We start from the raw sequence: 14094 nt of genomic DNA, 5'->3' as shown, positions 1-14094 counted from the left end.
GGCACTTCATCCAACAAGTCAGAAACTTTGTTAATATAGGTGGCTTCTTAAAGTAACTTTATGAGAGGAAAGCAGCGCCTAGATTGATCTCCTCCCACAAGAATGAGCTGACTCATTATCATCCATCCAATGCTCTTCTTTTTTGTCCCAAAGAACCACCAGACTAAGGGTAAGAAGCTCTCCCCTACAGATGCTCTCATTATTAGATAATTACATGATTGCCTAATTGCAGATTCAGCATCTTCTCATCTCAACAGAAATATTGAAAGAATATTGGATCAGGCCAACTCAAGTTACTTAGTTGGAAAGTTTCCCCTGATTTCCCTGTAATCAAGCACTACATGATTTATTAATTTATTATTTTTTTTAAGAGAACTTGGGTGCTAGGTCATTGTCAGAAAATGAGAATTCTGTGCCATGTACATTCCTACCATCTATTGATGTTCTTTTGGGCAGGATGGTTACTGCTCCTTCTGCAATCTCCTCCTGTTGCTGAACTGGTGAGATTTTTGACCCCCAGCTATCTGAGCCAATCCAGAGGAAGTGTCCAGACTGATTAGCTTTTTTGGCTGCTTCCAGTATTCGCCTGCAACCAAACAACAAATGACTAATTAAACAAACAGCATTTACAAACGATTTGAGAAACCCAAGCATTAATTCTGGCTATGCATAAGTAAGCTCACGCTAACCAGTCAATAGTTTTCACAGTCTAAAGCACATTCAACAACAGCTGTAGTGAATTCAAGTTACAGTACTGTACAAGTTAATTTGTTTCATCTTTAGCCATATTTTTCTAGCATCTTTGGTTTCTTTGTTTTCAGTGACTAAATAATAATCTATGGGAGCTGCACTCTTAGGAACTAGGAATCAGTTAGATCTCCACAGAATAAAGGACCAGTACGGTATATAACTGGAACTCAATTTCTTATCATGAGATTTCCAAGAATTTTTACAGGGGATTGAATCTAAAACTCCTACATTGCTCTATTCTGCACCAGGCAACTGAGCATCTCTGTGATGTGAAAAATCTTCAGCACACAAAATTAGGAAACGGGCACCTAATATCATCTTCATTCGCAAACATGATCACTGCTCGAGCATTTGGAGTTTCCAACAAGCGTTTGATGATCTTTTCAAATTCTCCTGGTCTTGGTTCCCGAGGGATTTTGAGTGACTGAGCAATGCAAACACCTCCTGAGAAAAAATTAAAAGGAAAAAAAAGAATTTTTGCACATTAAATATTCACACTTCAGATGATCCATAATTAACCAGGCAGGCTAAGAAAGCAAGGCGCTAATCTGAGATACAGCATCACAGCCAAAAGTTACATTATCTATGAATTTTGAAACATGCACTGTACAAGTTTCCACACACAATACTGCATTAAGGAGTACAACTCATTTACCTGTTAATTTAAGGTTTTATATAAAGTTTTAAACACCATCCTGAGCCAGGTCACCAAGCACCACACACTAACAGCTAGACTGAGTTCTACAGACCTACCCCAGTTTATGGCAGCTGAGAATCCAGTCTTGCCACAGGATTGCATTTAACTGTGGGAGCTGCAATTTGATATGGGTTTGTAATGCAGCTTTTTGGTACCAGGTACTATCATACACCTCTGCTTTTTCAACAGTGAGTAGAAGGTTAACAATAAATGCTGTGGTTACAGAATCGAGTAGAGAACTTGAAATGTTCTTTTATGAACGAATACATACAGATCCCTTCTAATTGTTATTATGACAGTCTTAATTAAGTTGTCTTAATTATTTAAAAGGTTTTGGGCTGTCGTTGAATATTCTAAATTACTAATCAGCAAACGAACACAAACTCAGAGATGATATTTATATATCTTCCTGACAGAAGGAGGAAAGTGCTAATTCAAATCTTTATGTTTTACCTGTCCTGCAAAAAGGGACAAATTTTGACAGAAACTTGGTGATTTCTAAAGGCTTTCATGCACCAGTTCAGGGGAGTCTCTGCTTCCCAGTTATGGCATTGGTATCTACGTTTGAGCACACAAGGAGAGAAATTCCTTGAGCTTGTTTCATGGAGCACTGAGTCCAGATTGTTACCAGCTTCTTATACCATATGTGATCTTTCCGTGCTTATTTATGGATTTACTTTTTTTTTTTTTCTTTAAGAACTATTGCCTGATTTGTACTGCTACATCTAATTCCCACCAATATTTTCTCTTGATTGTTGTTATTCCCAATGTAAGAGACTCGTGGTGAATCTAACAATTAATGAAACCAGAATATTAAGGCAATGAGAAAATATTTATTTCTAACAAAAAGATACATGCCACTAAATAAAGACAAAGAAAATGATGATTTTTGCACCTCAGCATCTAAATACTTCTACACTGAAAACTGCTTTCAGTGCGAGTAAGAATAAGAATGTGTTTTAAAAGAGCTGTTCTATTTTTAATGAACGCTGGTATTTATTTTCTGATGTGTAAGATCATTCAGGGCATATACATGTCTACATATCACAATTAATTGGACAAACAATCACAGTGAGATGACTATGTTGTATTTGGGGAGGCCTTCCAACTTCCTCAACAGTCTCCCCCTCCCTATCAAAAAGTCAACCTACTGCTTTCCCAAACTACCTCACAAACTAGGTTAATACACACTGTCAGTGGTACAATTTGCACAAAAAGAAGGGTCCAGCCAGGTGCAGCTTGGGATATAAAGCTACCTGACAATCTTACAGAGGTCTCTTGCATTCGCTTACTCAAGGTGAATTTATCTAATCTTTAAGCAAAGCAGACAAACAAAATAAACATACTTATGAAGCCTTTTTTATTTCTTTTATTCTAAGAATGAGTGGGAACGGTTCAAAGTTGCCCCAAGCTTGGCAGTGTTTAAGAGGCATTTGGACCATACCCTTAATAACAACATGCTTTAACTTTTGGTCAGCCCTGTATTCGTCAGGCAGTTGGACTAAATGATCATTGTACGTCCCTTCCAACTGAAATATTCTAGTCTAGTCCATGTAAGGTGTAGAAAATGCTGGGGATCCATTATCGGGTTTTGTTCTGCCTTTGCAGAATCTCATCGACGTCTATAGTTGTCTGCACAGTCAGATCCTAAGTTTGAATCAAGTTTAGACATGGCATAAATGAAGCATGGAATTATCAGCTGCCAATATAAAAGTAACAACTTTCGAATGAAATCAGCCAGTTTTAGTCACAGGCAAACGTATCACCTTTTTTAGCTATGCAGCAATTTCTTAGGATGTTATATTATTATTTTATTAGATTGAGAGATCCATACTACAGTATAGATTTATCCTGAATTCTTCTCTGCTTTACATGAAAGAAATAATATTTGCAAATCATAAATTTGTCATTTCTAACAAAAATTATTTGTACATATTTTTAACCCTATAAAAATAGTATAAAGAGATAGCATAAATAATTTACTCCTATCTGCTTTAAAATGGAATATAATGCCTTTTTCTGGCAACGCATTTCTTCATATTTTTATGAATAGCCTGGCTCCCCATGACAGAAAGCTAATTTGCCAATAACAACAGATGATACCCTATTCACTGGGTATCTTTGACAATCCAGCAAGGAAAGTATGGACACTGTACTATAAAAAGCTTTAGCTAGTTTTCTAAACTGATATTACACTATCGTGATAGACGCTCGACCTGATAGACGCTGAAAGGTAAGAGAAGTACTTAGCAGACACCTGTAAATTTAACAATCAGCAATTCACTGCTAAAAAATAAAATTGGAAAACAATGCCAAGCTCTCGACAGTCCCCAGAGTCATTCAGGCACAAAAAGTAAAACAGGTCCTAAAGATTGTGTAAAGGAATAATTTGTTACCTCATAAATTTTGAGAATGCATTTTTCAACCATCTCTATTCATGCAAGGGCCCTCAGGAAAAAAAAAAGCAACAACAACAACAACAACAACAAAACAGAAACCATTCTTCTCACATAAAACCAAAATGCAAATATTACAAAATGCATATATATAAAATACACTATATACAGCCATCTGCAATCTGTATGGAATGGATAGCAAGCAATGAAAAACTGCGGTATCTAAAAAAGCTATTTTCAGTCAAAATGGTGTAAAAGCAACACCATTCCATCATTACAGCAGCAAGTTCAGTCATGACCGTACTGCACATCTTAGCATCTCTAGATTGAAGAATGTATTAAGTCCTACTAGGAACACAATAAAATACATTCAGCCTTGTTGCTACATTTCTAATGAATTGTGTAAACTATCTCCAACTCACAAAACACTTTGTGTACATCCTTATCTATGTATTGCATATACAGCTGTTGCTCAAACAAACAACAGAGTATCAATTTTCAGCTAATGATGAAATGCTAGGTCCACAAAGGTACTTACAACACTACGTCTAACCTCTCAGTGCCCTCCTGCCTTTGAAATCTACAGCTTGGACTAAGAGCCCAAACACAGAGAGAGATGAGTGTCTAGGAAAAGGATTCATAGGAGCCAGCAAACTGAGTAAGGAATAACTATTACTCAAAAACAGCTAGCGGAGGTACCAAAAAGGCAGGGTTTAAGGCCTGTAGTTGCAATAATCTTATGAAGGGTGAACAAAAGAGATTTCCCAAAATCAAGAAGAAAGAGAGTTTGAGAACAGATGTCTCATATGTGATACCAATGGATTTACCATTTGCTGCAGAGATGCCAAAGGGCAGATGGTTCAGACACCTAATGCCCCTGAACGATTTATCACTGTGAATCATAAGAACAAATAATGTCTACATGTTTCACTCTGCCAGCATTTCTGACTGATTTAGCATGATGACTGCTTGTCCCTGTTGCTGGTTTCTAAAATGTTTGTTATCCTCCATTGTCTGGGGATGTACCTAAAAAAATACATTGGTCTAAATTTCCCTTGGCTGAAATGATGATTAATCTAACATTTGTATAAGGAAATGAGAGCTAACTATCTTCTTTACTAAAAAGGAAATGTTGTGTTCAAAAACAGTCAATTACAAGGACTTATGAACAGGCTTCACGGAGGGCTGCACCAAGAGATGTTATTAGGACCAGGAAGGGAGTCAGACAGCCTCATTTCAGGTACCTCAGCTAGGAACAGATACCGGTAATTGTACCTACCCCAATTGTACCCATTCTCTAATGCGTGTATGGCACAGGAGGTGAAATTAAGGGTTTGCATCTGTCATACATTTTAAAGACATTAAGGTGACACTGATGAAATGTAGTTCTTCAGCTACTCGGGGGCAGAGGGAGGGCGGGGGGGGGATGGGCGGGGAAAGTCTTAGCACCAAACTGTGCTCAGCCTCTTTTGCGTGTTCTCAGATCTGTAAAACTAAGGTGGTATTCAGTCATCCTAGCTTGATCTGAGGAATAAAACAGTTAATACCAACCGCACTGTGTCAGTGATGATAAATACCCATTTATCTTCTGTCTAACAGCTGGGTATCAAATGTGATACAGGGCTCTGTATAACACAGCTTGTGGGAAATAGGTTATCACCAAACAAAAAACTGGTAGATTTTGAAGATACTGTCAGTACACTGGATCTATGACCTTTTCCCTTTCTTTTTGTGCTCTTACAACAATGATTTTATCAATGAGAAAATAAACCAAAAGTTAAATGTATGACCTGTATTATTTTGGCAGTTAAATTTATGATGATTTTATAATATATATTCATTTTAGCTCTCATGGGTTCTGAAGTCACAAGATGGCATGCTAATTGTGAATTTATCAAATACTTTAAATATATGGAGGTGGGTGTCAGAAAAAGTGATGTTGAATGCGTATTTGAAAAATAGCAAGCAGACGTGGTAGAAAACTTGAGCTAACAAATTAATTTCCTGAAGCAAAGACTGAAAGCTGAAGCTATAAATAATACAGGGGCCATGTTTTCTCCTACCCCAGCTAGGATCCAGCACTACATTCTAGACCAACTAAGTACCAAGTAACTAGGATGCACAAGAAAGGACACTTGTCTTTGTGTCAAAAAAGCTGAAGATAGTTTTCAGTTCAAGTCTGTTCAGTGTTGGGACCATGATCATACTACTCTGAACCAGTTTACCCTCTAAGATGTTTTATCTCCCCATGTACATAACTAGCCTTACCATTGTAAAAGGGGAAAGGATCAAGCTATGCTCTTGCTTTGGTAAGCTATTTCTTACAATAAGGAGACATACCTCACCTGACTCAGTATACATCATTGCAAGAAAATTATTTCATGGCAGCTTCATCACAAATCACATTTTTCCTGACAAAGCTCATGACAAATAGCCACAGCACATCTGGGACCTCGTCCTATCTGGCAGGACTTTCTCAGCTGCCTTCAAGTATATATATATATATTATTTTTTTTATGATGATGATGAAGAATTATATGCGACTGGTCACTAGGCCAAGAAAATTTTAATGCAGGCCTGTGGAAAGTTTCCAGAAGACATTACAGAAATATGTAAAGGCAGATAAGTTCTTATTCCAAGTAGAGGAACAGATGTCAGAGACTCAGAAGAAGCCTCAGTAAGAAACTCTTCTGTGAGGCACACAGGGTGCTGGTGCGGGCAGACACAGCCTCTGTCTGACAGGGGACTGCACACTTCTGACAGTATCACACGATGCAAGAGAATATGAGGGAAAACAGACAACTGCATTTCTCCTCCTCTTCTAGTCCTTCCCCTGGTTATATTGAAAGTCTAGAAAATCGAGACCTTGTTATATTGAAAGTTTGTTCCAATTGTCAAGAACCTAGTTCAGCATGAAGGATGTTGGAGATATCAAAACCAATAAAATGCTCCACGCTCAAGTTCTGTTGACAAAAATCAGGATAGCCCTGTGATTTAGTGCATCCATCAAGACATTATTCTTGAGCAGACAGTTCATTATTTGATAAAATTGAACTCCAAGAAATCTGAATGTTAAAGAAAAATGAGGGAAGTGACTGTTCTTCATGGGACTTTCAGTGATGCTGGTAATTGGGAATTTTTAGGAATTGTTAAACAACCAGCTTGCTGCCATCCTCTTGTGTATCCTTAGATGTGCTTAACAATAATTTTATAGAGCATGAGTTAACAGGGAGTGACACCTAGGAAGATATAATTATAAGCTGAAGATCAAATAACTCAAGCAATAATTGTTCAAAACTTAAATGTCTCCTTAATGCCAAGTACTGCAGTTGGGAGGTCTGAATGCAGCCATGCATTCTTTCCAGAGTTACCTTCAATTTACCTCAAGAAACCATACGATCACCAATGTGGCTATATGGACTTCAGGGTAGCATAGCTTTATGAATAAGAACCTGAGCCTTCTACGGGCTCTATTCTCCTGTTGAAGTCCATGTCATGGCACTTTCACTGCTTTTGATGTCCAAATCTAGTTAAAATCTCACTCCAGTACACCTCCTTTGTTGCAGTCACCAACTACACTGCAGTACGGAAATATCCTAAAATCATGTGGCTTTTCATTTCCTCAGAAGCTCACCAAATAACTCGGACAACAATTCACTTACTCTTGCAAAGGCACTCAATTCTTCAGCCAATAGTGGCAATACTTTTTGATATAAGGCAATAAAAAGAAAATAATTTAAAAAAATAAATAATGAATACTTCATTCTGAACGCACGAAAGTGGCACTTAGTTAGTATCCAATACACTAAATCATAATGGAGGATGAGAGATTTTGTTATAATCTTTTAACAGATTAAAACATTCTGCATTTTAAGCCCATACCTTGGTGTATTTTTTACTTTATTTAAGTAAAAATGCATTTTCTCTAAATTGCTTATTATTTATGACAAAGATGTTTTTATTTAACAAGCAGGTCAATGGTACTTTTTCACTAACATGTCATCTACAGTCGTGAGCTTTTTCTCTCAAAACTAACAGCTTTTAAGAAATCAAAGTCTCTTTCATTTATTTCAGTGTTTTAGAAAAGGCTTTTTAGCAAGGTTTTTTGTTGGATCTTCCTTTTATTCATTCTTGTAGGGAAAAAAAAACCCCAAAACAATAGAAGATGTTCAGTGAGACCACGAAAGAACACAAAACATTCTAATAAATACAATTCACCTATTCCTTTTAAACCTGGTGGGGTTTTTGCATTCCTATATGTATTCACAGGCACACAGCCATGTGTATTTCACAAACATATGTGCTCCCACAGATACTTACATCATGAGCAAAACAGATGTTCATTCTAAAATAGAAAAGGAAGAAAGAAAAAAAGCAGCTCTGGCTCCATATGAGACCACTGGCTATCGACTTCAGCCATCAGAGTCTGTCTTTAAGGTGTCATGAAGCAAGAAAGATCAATTATTTTATATTTCCATTTTAAATAGTAGGGGATTTTTTTTTTTCTTTTTATGTTTTCCCCCCAGAAGAATCAGTTCTGAATGTACCACTACAGATTCCATTGACATCACCATCTGATGGAAAATAACTGCAAGGGACATTCTCACCATCACCAAATTACTGATTTTTTTTTTTCCCCCAGGATTAAAAAAAACCACAAAACAAACAAACAAAACCAAAACAAACCAAAAAAAAAAAAAACCAAAGCCACAAAAAATCCACATTTTTCATCCTCTCACTTTTCAGTGCTATTTGTGCAAATGAAAGCCAACATCCAAAGTCTTTAAAGTGAGAGGCTAAAAGAAAAATTCTGTAGTAGAGATGTTTATGATTGGGTAACAACACAAACCGAGGAAAAAGAAGCCCTGAAAGGAATGAATTCTGGAAGGATGTGAGAAAGGAATTTTCCTCTCCACAGTGAATCACTGTGTAACTACTTCATAAAGGACATGGGATGCTCAGTTAAACTTCAAAACAGTCTGTGGCCAAAAGAATGTAATTGAAATTGGTCTCCACTTACATTTACTGGTCAGCTATTGCAATGCTTTCACAGCTATGTCCTTTTTCATCATCACAGTGGGTATGAGTATCTCCCCCTGGGGGAACATGGTTCTTCCTACTTGCAGATTTAGAACTTGCAGAGGTATAATATGAAAAAAGAAATATACTGTTATTTTCTGTTTTCTGTCTACATGCCAGGTACATCCTTCTTGAGGAAAGGAGCCGCCTTATTTTTGTTTGTTTTCTAAAGGCTGGGAAAATTTAGGCTATGAAAAGAAATTTAATAAATGTCTAAATTCTAAAAGGTTTCCAAATTTTTTTTTAAAGTAATATCAGTACTGATTCATAACAAAGTAACAGTGTGAACACAAAACCTAGACTGTTGTTACCTAATGAGTTTTTCTCTGAAAATTAGCTTGAATATGGTCCTTATTCTTTCCTCCATTTCTCTAAAATTCTCAGTACCAATGGGCCTAAGTAGCATTTGGATTTGGTGTTTTAGGGAGTTTAAATGCAAACGAATGCTTCAAAAAATTCTAGAGGTGGGTCAGGCAAAAATATTGCCAGTTTACCTCCAAGTACAGTCAGTGAACGGTCCCAAGTCACAATCCCTGATGGGTGTATTCAACATCATGAAGATGACACAGGAACTTATAGAATTCCTTGCAACTATGTTTAGGCACAAAAAGGAACCCCACCACAAGAAGGGCTGGATTTTGTAAAAACATTTATTTCTAAATAAATATAACCTTTCCTCTTTCAGGATAATTTGTTCCCTACAGAGATCTTCGATTTAACATTTTTTTATTCCACTCCCCACCCTGTTTATTTTAAGCATTTTATCAGTGCTATAAAAGACTGTTTTCAGTTAAATTGTCCTGGATTGCCTGGTTTTAATGGTAGGCTGGTGTCCTAATTTTCCCTTGCATGCTTCTTACTGCTGTCATGGTGTTCAGAGATGGCTTTCAGTCACCTCCTTTGCACTTAAATGCTGTACACAGGTGGCAGAACCTGACTTTTAATCATGCCTTCTAAGAAAAATAACAGCAGTGATTAATGTTCTCATTCTGAAACTTTTTGGTCTGCTTTTGTAAGTGAGGACATTCTTCTTCTTTGTGGTCATAAAATGGCCACAGATTTCTTGTATTCACTGGATTTTTTTTTAAAAAAAAACTTAATCCCCTCTGGTTTTTGCTATTTTCCAGATGGTTGGTGGCAAAAGCAATTATTTCCATCTTTCTTTATGCATTCCTCTAACCAGCCTAGTATCTAGTATCAGTATTCTTAAAATTAGGCATACGTTATTTAGCTAAGGTTGTCTCTAGTCATCAAATATTTATTTTCTCAGAATTTGAACTACCAAAAGAGTTTGCATGTAAAGACTCACTTTACTGAGTTGTCTGAGTTTACTGATGCTTGAGCTTTAATGTGACACTCAAAAGATAGTCTCAGATTTGAGGTAAAACAAAACAACAGTCAACTAATTTTTGTCTGAAACTGGGAAGAGAATTTTGTGGGTTTCTCTACATGAAATTATAAGCCCAAATCTGTAAAGACAATCAAGAAGGGATCACTTCTGACAGGGAACCTTGTAGGTAAATCTAAACCCCAGGAAGCAACATAGATTCACAGTCTCCTACAACAAATTCTTGCACACGGACGTAATGGATTTTACTGCCTAAACTCTCCACAGAGCATGCCTGAACTAAAGTTAAGCTCACAGTAACATTGCTCAAGTGTTGACTTGCAACCTTGTGCTCAAAGAGCCCAGTCTGCTTTCATGGAAGTTGCCATAAGGAGCCACGCTGACTTCAGCCATGCAGCAGCAAGCTAAAGTTCTCTTCCAAGTCACGATTATCTTACAGAGGTGACATCATTGTCTATAAAACAGAGCTCTGTTCATGGATTAAACTAAGAGACAAAAGATTTTCAGGCTCGAAGACACAATTGTCATTATCTAATTTGGCCTCTTCCACACTTATGGTTGACCAGAATATTTTTCAAAGACCTAAGTTAGCTTTTGGAAAGGCAGTTTTATTAAAATTGAAATATTTTGCATTTGTTTGACAAACTTTTAAAGAATGACAAGACATAGAGCTTTATTTTTTCCTTTTATCTTAGCAGCATTAAAACATTAAGATAAAATGTGGGGTTTTTATTTCAAAAGTATAATTTTGAGAGGGGTTTTTTGCTTTTTTTATTCAGGACAAGATGACACAAGCATTACTGAGACAAAAAGTTAAACATTTGAGAAAGAAATGTTTCATTTTCACTACAGAAAAATTCAGTACGTGTTTTATTTTTTTTTATATGACAATTTCTGATGAAATAGAAATGTAATTTCTGAGTGTTTCCATGTGTAGGGGGTCAAAGAATGTTACCCTATAATGTCTGAAACCAGCTAATTTCCATCTGAGATGAAGTATATATAGCTAAAAACCCCAAACATTTCAAGGTATGAAGGGTGTATCATACCTCTGCAGAAGTTTCTCCACTTATTTCTAATTCTTATTACTAAAAAAAAAAATAAAATGTTTCTTTTCATCAGTTTAATGCTTCTAACTTCTTTTTACAACTGGCTCTGCTTACACCTTTTTTTATCAAAAATGCTCATCTATCTCCCTCATTCTTCCAAACACAACAACTTGTACATTATTAGGTTATGTGATTAAGTTATAAGTTAAGTAACCTTTTCTTATGCAAATTAGGAAGGTTGAGTTTATTTAATTATGTACCCAGACTGCAAGTTACATTTGCAAAACTAATATACCTGTTTTGATGTTGGTACCTAACTACATAGATATGACTTTAAAGTATTTTGAGAACTGGACGCTTGAGTAAGAACACCATTAGGATCTAAAATTATTAATGAACTTTATGTGCTGTCTTCTTACCATTGAGGGTTATAAAATAAGAAGATAATAAAGCTAAGTCTTATATATTGCTTCAGCTCTTTATGTTTCTTATACCAGTTGCAGATATAGTGATATTAAGAATCAGCCATACTTCTTTTATAATACAGCCATAAAATAAAGGAATGAGTTAGTGAGTAAGCAAGAATCACTCCATACCCTTCCACATAAATAAAACTACAGAAGCCTACCTTAATTCTAAAATGTAACTCACGTAAAGGTGGCTGCACAGCTACTGTAGCTTTAAGAAAGTTGGTGGCACCGTGTTGTGAGATTTGGATCAGAGAACAAAGTCAAAGGAACCTGATGTCTCTGTGTGTTTAAATCCAAGTGGTAAAATATCTCTTGAGAAGAAGTTTAGGAGTGAGTGCATAATTAGTCTTTTCTTGAAGCATGCTGGAATGAGGATTAGCTTAATTCATAAAGCCCTAGAGAAAAAAAAGGCATCGGGTCAAAAGTGACTAAACAGGAGACATGCTTAGAGGGCTGCAATGGGCATGAGAACTTAGAGCTAATGAAAGAAGCAGGAAAGCGTACAGAAAACCTATGCCTGCAATAGAAGAGAGCTTGCAAATTGAACACGTTAGTCTGTTTTAAGGCATGTAACAACAATGTAAAAATGATGGGACATGGGTAAAAACACTGAAATAGTTTTGATTCTGAAGTATAGAAATGAGTAAAAGGTATTTATATGTTCTTGGATGACAGGTACCATCTATGTACATAGAAAATAAATTGCAGAAATACAGCAATGTTTACCTTCGAGGACACAAATATCAGATTAATCTTCTGAATAAATCCTGTCTTGTAAATGATACAGCAGGCATATAACTCTACTACATATTCTCAGTCTTCCTTCAGGAAAGAATAAAGTCCTTCATAAGAATACAGGTAGCAACTCTGCAAGTTGAATCACTGAAAAAATTTTAGATTCAGACTAAGGATTCTTAATAGGAGGTCTAGTAAGTGATCTGATTCAGACCCATTCCCACTATTTCTAAAACGGTGGGAATGCACTGCCTTGCCCCGTTGGGAAACGACCAGCAAGCAGGATCAAAATCTGCTTTTACATATACTGGGACAGGATCTAACCCTCCCTATCCTTTTTTCAGAGGGTGGGAACATGGCTTCATTCTCACTAATATTCTGAAAGGAACAAAGGCTCTTCCTAACATCAAAGAAGGAAAAACATAGGGAGAAAATTGTTATCTGTGCAGGAAGAAACAGAATAATCTGCTCTTCCCATCAAAGTGCACAGCTAATGTAAAATCCCCTGTGAAGAATGGCAGCTAAAGGGAAAAGTTTTTGCTCTTCTAGGCCACGCTTGGAAAGGCTTGGCCAGAATACATGGCGCTCAGTCAGCCTCAACCAAGCTGCTCAGTGACAGCGGACGATGAATGCAAAAGTGTTCAGAATTAAATGTGCTGACCGCACACTACAGTAAAAGGGAAATCTGGATACTTTTATTAATGTTGCTATCAAATGGATGAAAAGCAATGTCTGTAAGTCAGGGAGTTAGGACATAGAAAACAGATCAAACACTGGAAAGGTGGTTGGACCACACTTCAGCCCTTGCCACAGAGCTGTACCCTTCTTTGTTCTGCCAGAGGAAAAAATCTTGCAATTGCTCTTCAGGCTTTAGTTCTGCCTAGATTTTGAAGTTTTAAATCCAGACTCAGCTCCTTCACTGCAAATAATAGCTGTGCTACAGGAAATCACTATTAGCTGTAAAAGAAACGGAAGGAAGGATTTGCTTTGTGGTAGATTATGTATTGAAGGTGTCCAGTAACAGACAAAAGATGTCTGCAGCTCATTCCTGTCTAATAAAATGTTTGCTAGATCCACCATATTTTGTAGACAATGAAGCAAAAGAAAAAAACAACTACACAAAAAAGCCTGTAATCACTAAGTACAAAATTACTTTTACTGAATGTTGCACAGTAGTGGACATCAATATGCTGTTAATACAAGCTGAAATAAAAGCCTATTTTATGTGCATCTAGCCTCCACATAGAACTTTGATCAACAATCTATCTCATCAAGGCCCTGAAGGATTTGTCTATGTCCATGCTACTCACCCAATCACATGGCTTCAATAATTTGATACAACTCTTCTATCACATATAGCATTTATAAGCATCCTTCATTATGTTTTTCTTTTCCCCAAAAGCTATCAAAAATTATACCAGACAAAAATCTATTACCCATGGAGCACTTATCTCTCACTCATTATAAAAGAAAAAGGCAGAAATACATGTTTTCAAAATTAATTAATTCTGAAATATATTGCCTATCAAATCTGTCAAAAGATGTAACAGAGGGAAAATGATGGTACTTC

The 14094-nt window shown here is 36.5% G+C and overlaps 1 protein-coding gene across 3 annotated transcripts in view; it reads right to left on the bottom strand.

Annotated features, from left to right (window-relative positions):
* GRM8 (glutamate metabotropic receptor 8) overlaps positions 1 to 14094 on the bottom strand; it is a 356040-nt gene that overhangs the window by 195247 nt on the left and 146699 nt on the right. For all 3 annotated transcript variants that reach the window (XM_037390285.1, XM_037390286.1, XM_037390287.1), the window contains 2 exons: positions 1059 to 1194; positions 432 to 586 (listed from right to left, as the gene is read on the bottom strand). In XM_037390285.1, the coding sequence (XP_037246182.1) occupies positions 432 to 586; positions 1059 to 1194 (291 nt within the window). The remainder of the gene's footprint in view (positions 1 to 431; positions 587 to 1058; positions 1195 to 14094) is intronic.

This window comes from Falco rusticolus, chromosome 5 (assembly GCF_015220075.1).
Source record: "Falco rusticolus isolate bFalRus1 chromosome 5, bFalRus1.pri, whole genome shotgun sequence".
NCBI lineage: Eukaryota > Metazoa > Chordata > Aves > Falconiformes > Falconidae > Falco > Falco rusticolus.
Note: the sequence above shows the minus strand (reverse complement) of the source record. Positions and strands in the feature narration are given on the sequence as shown.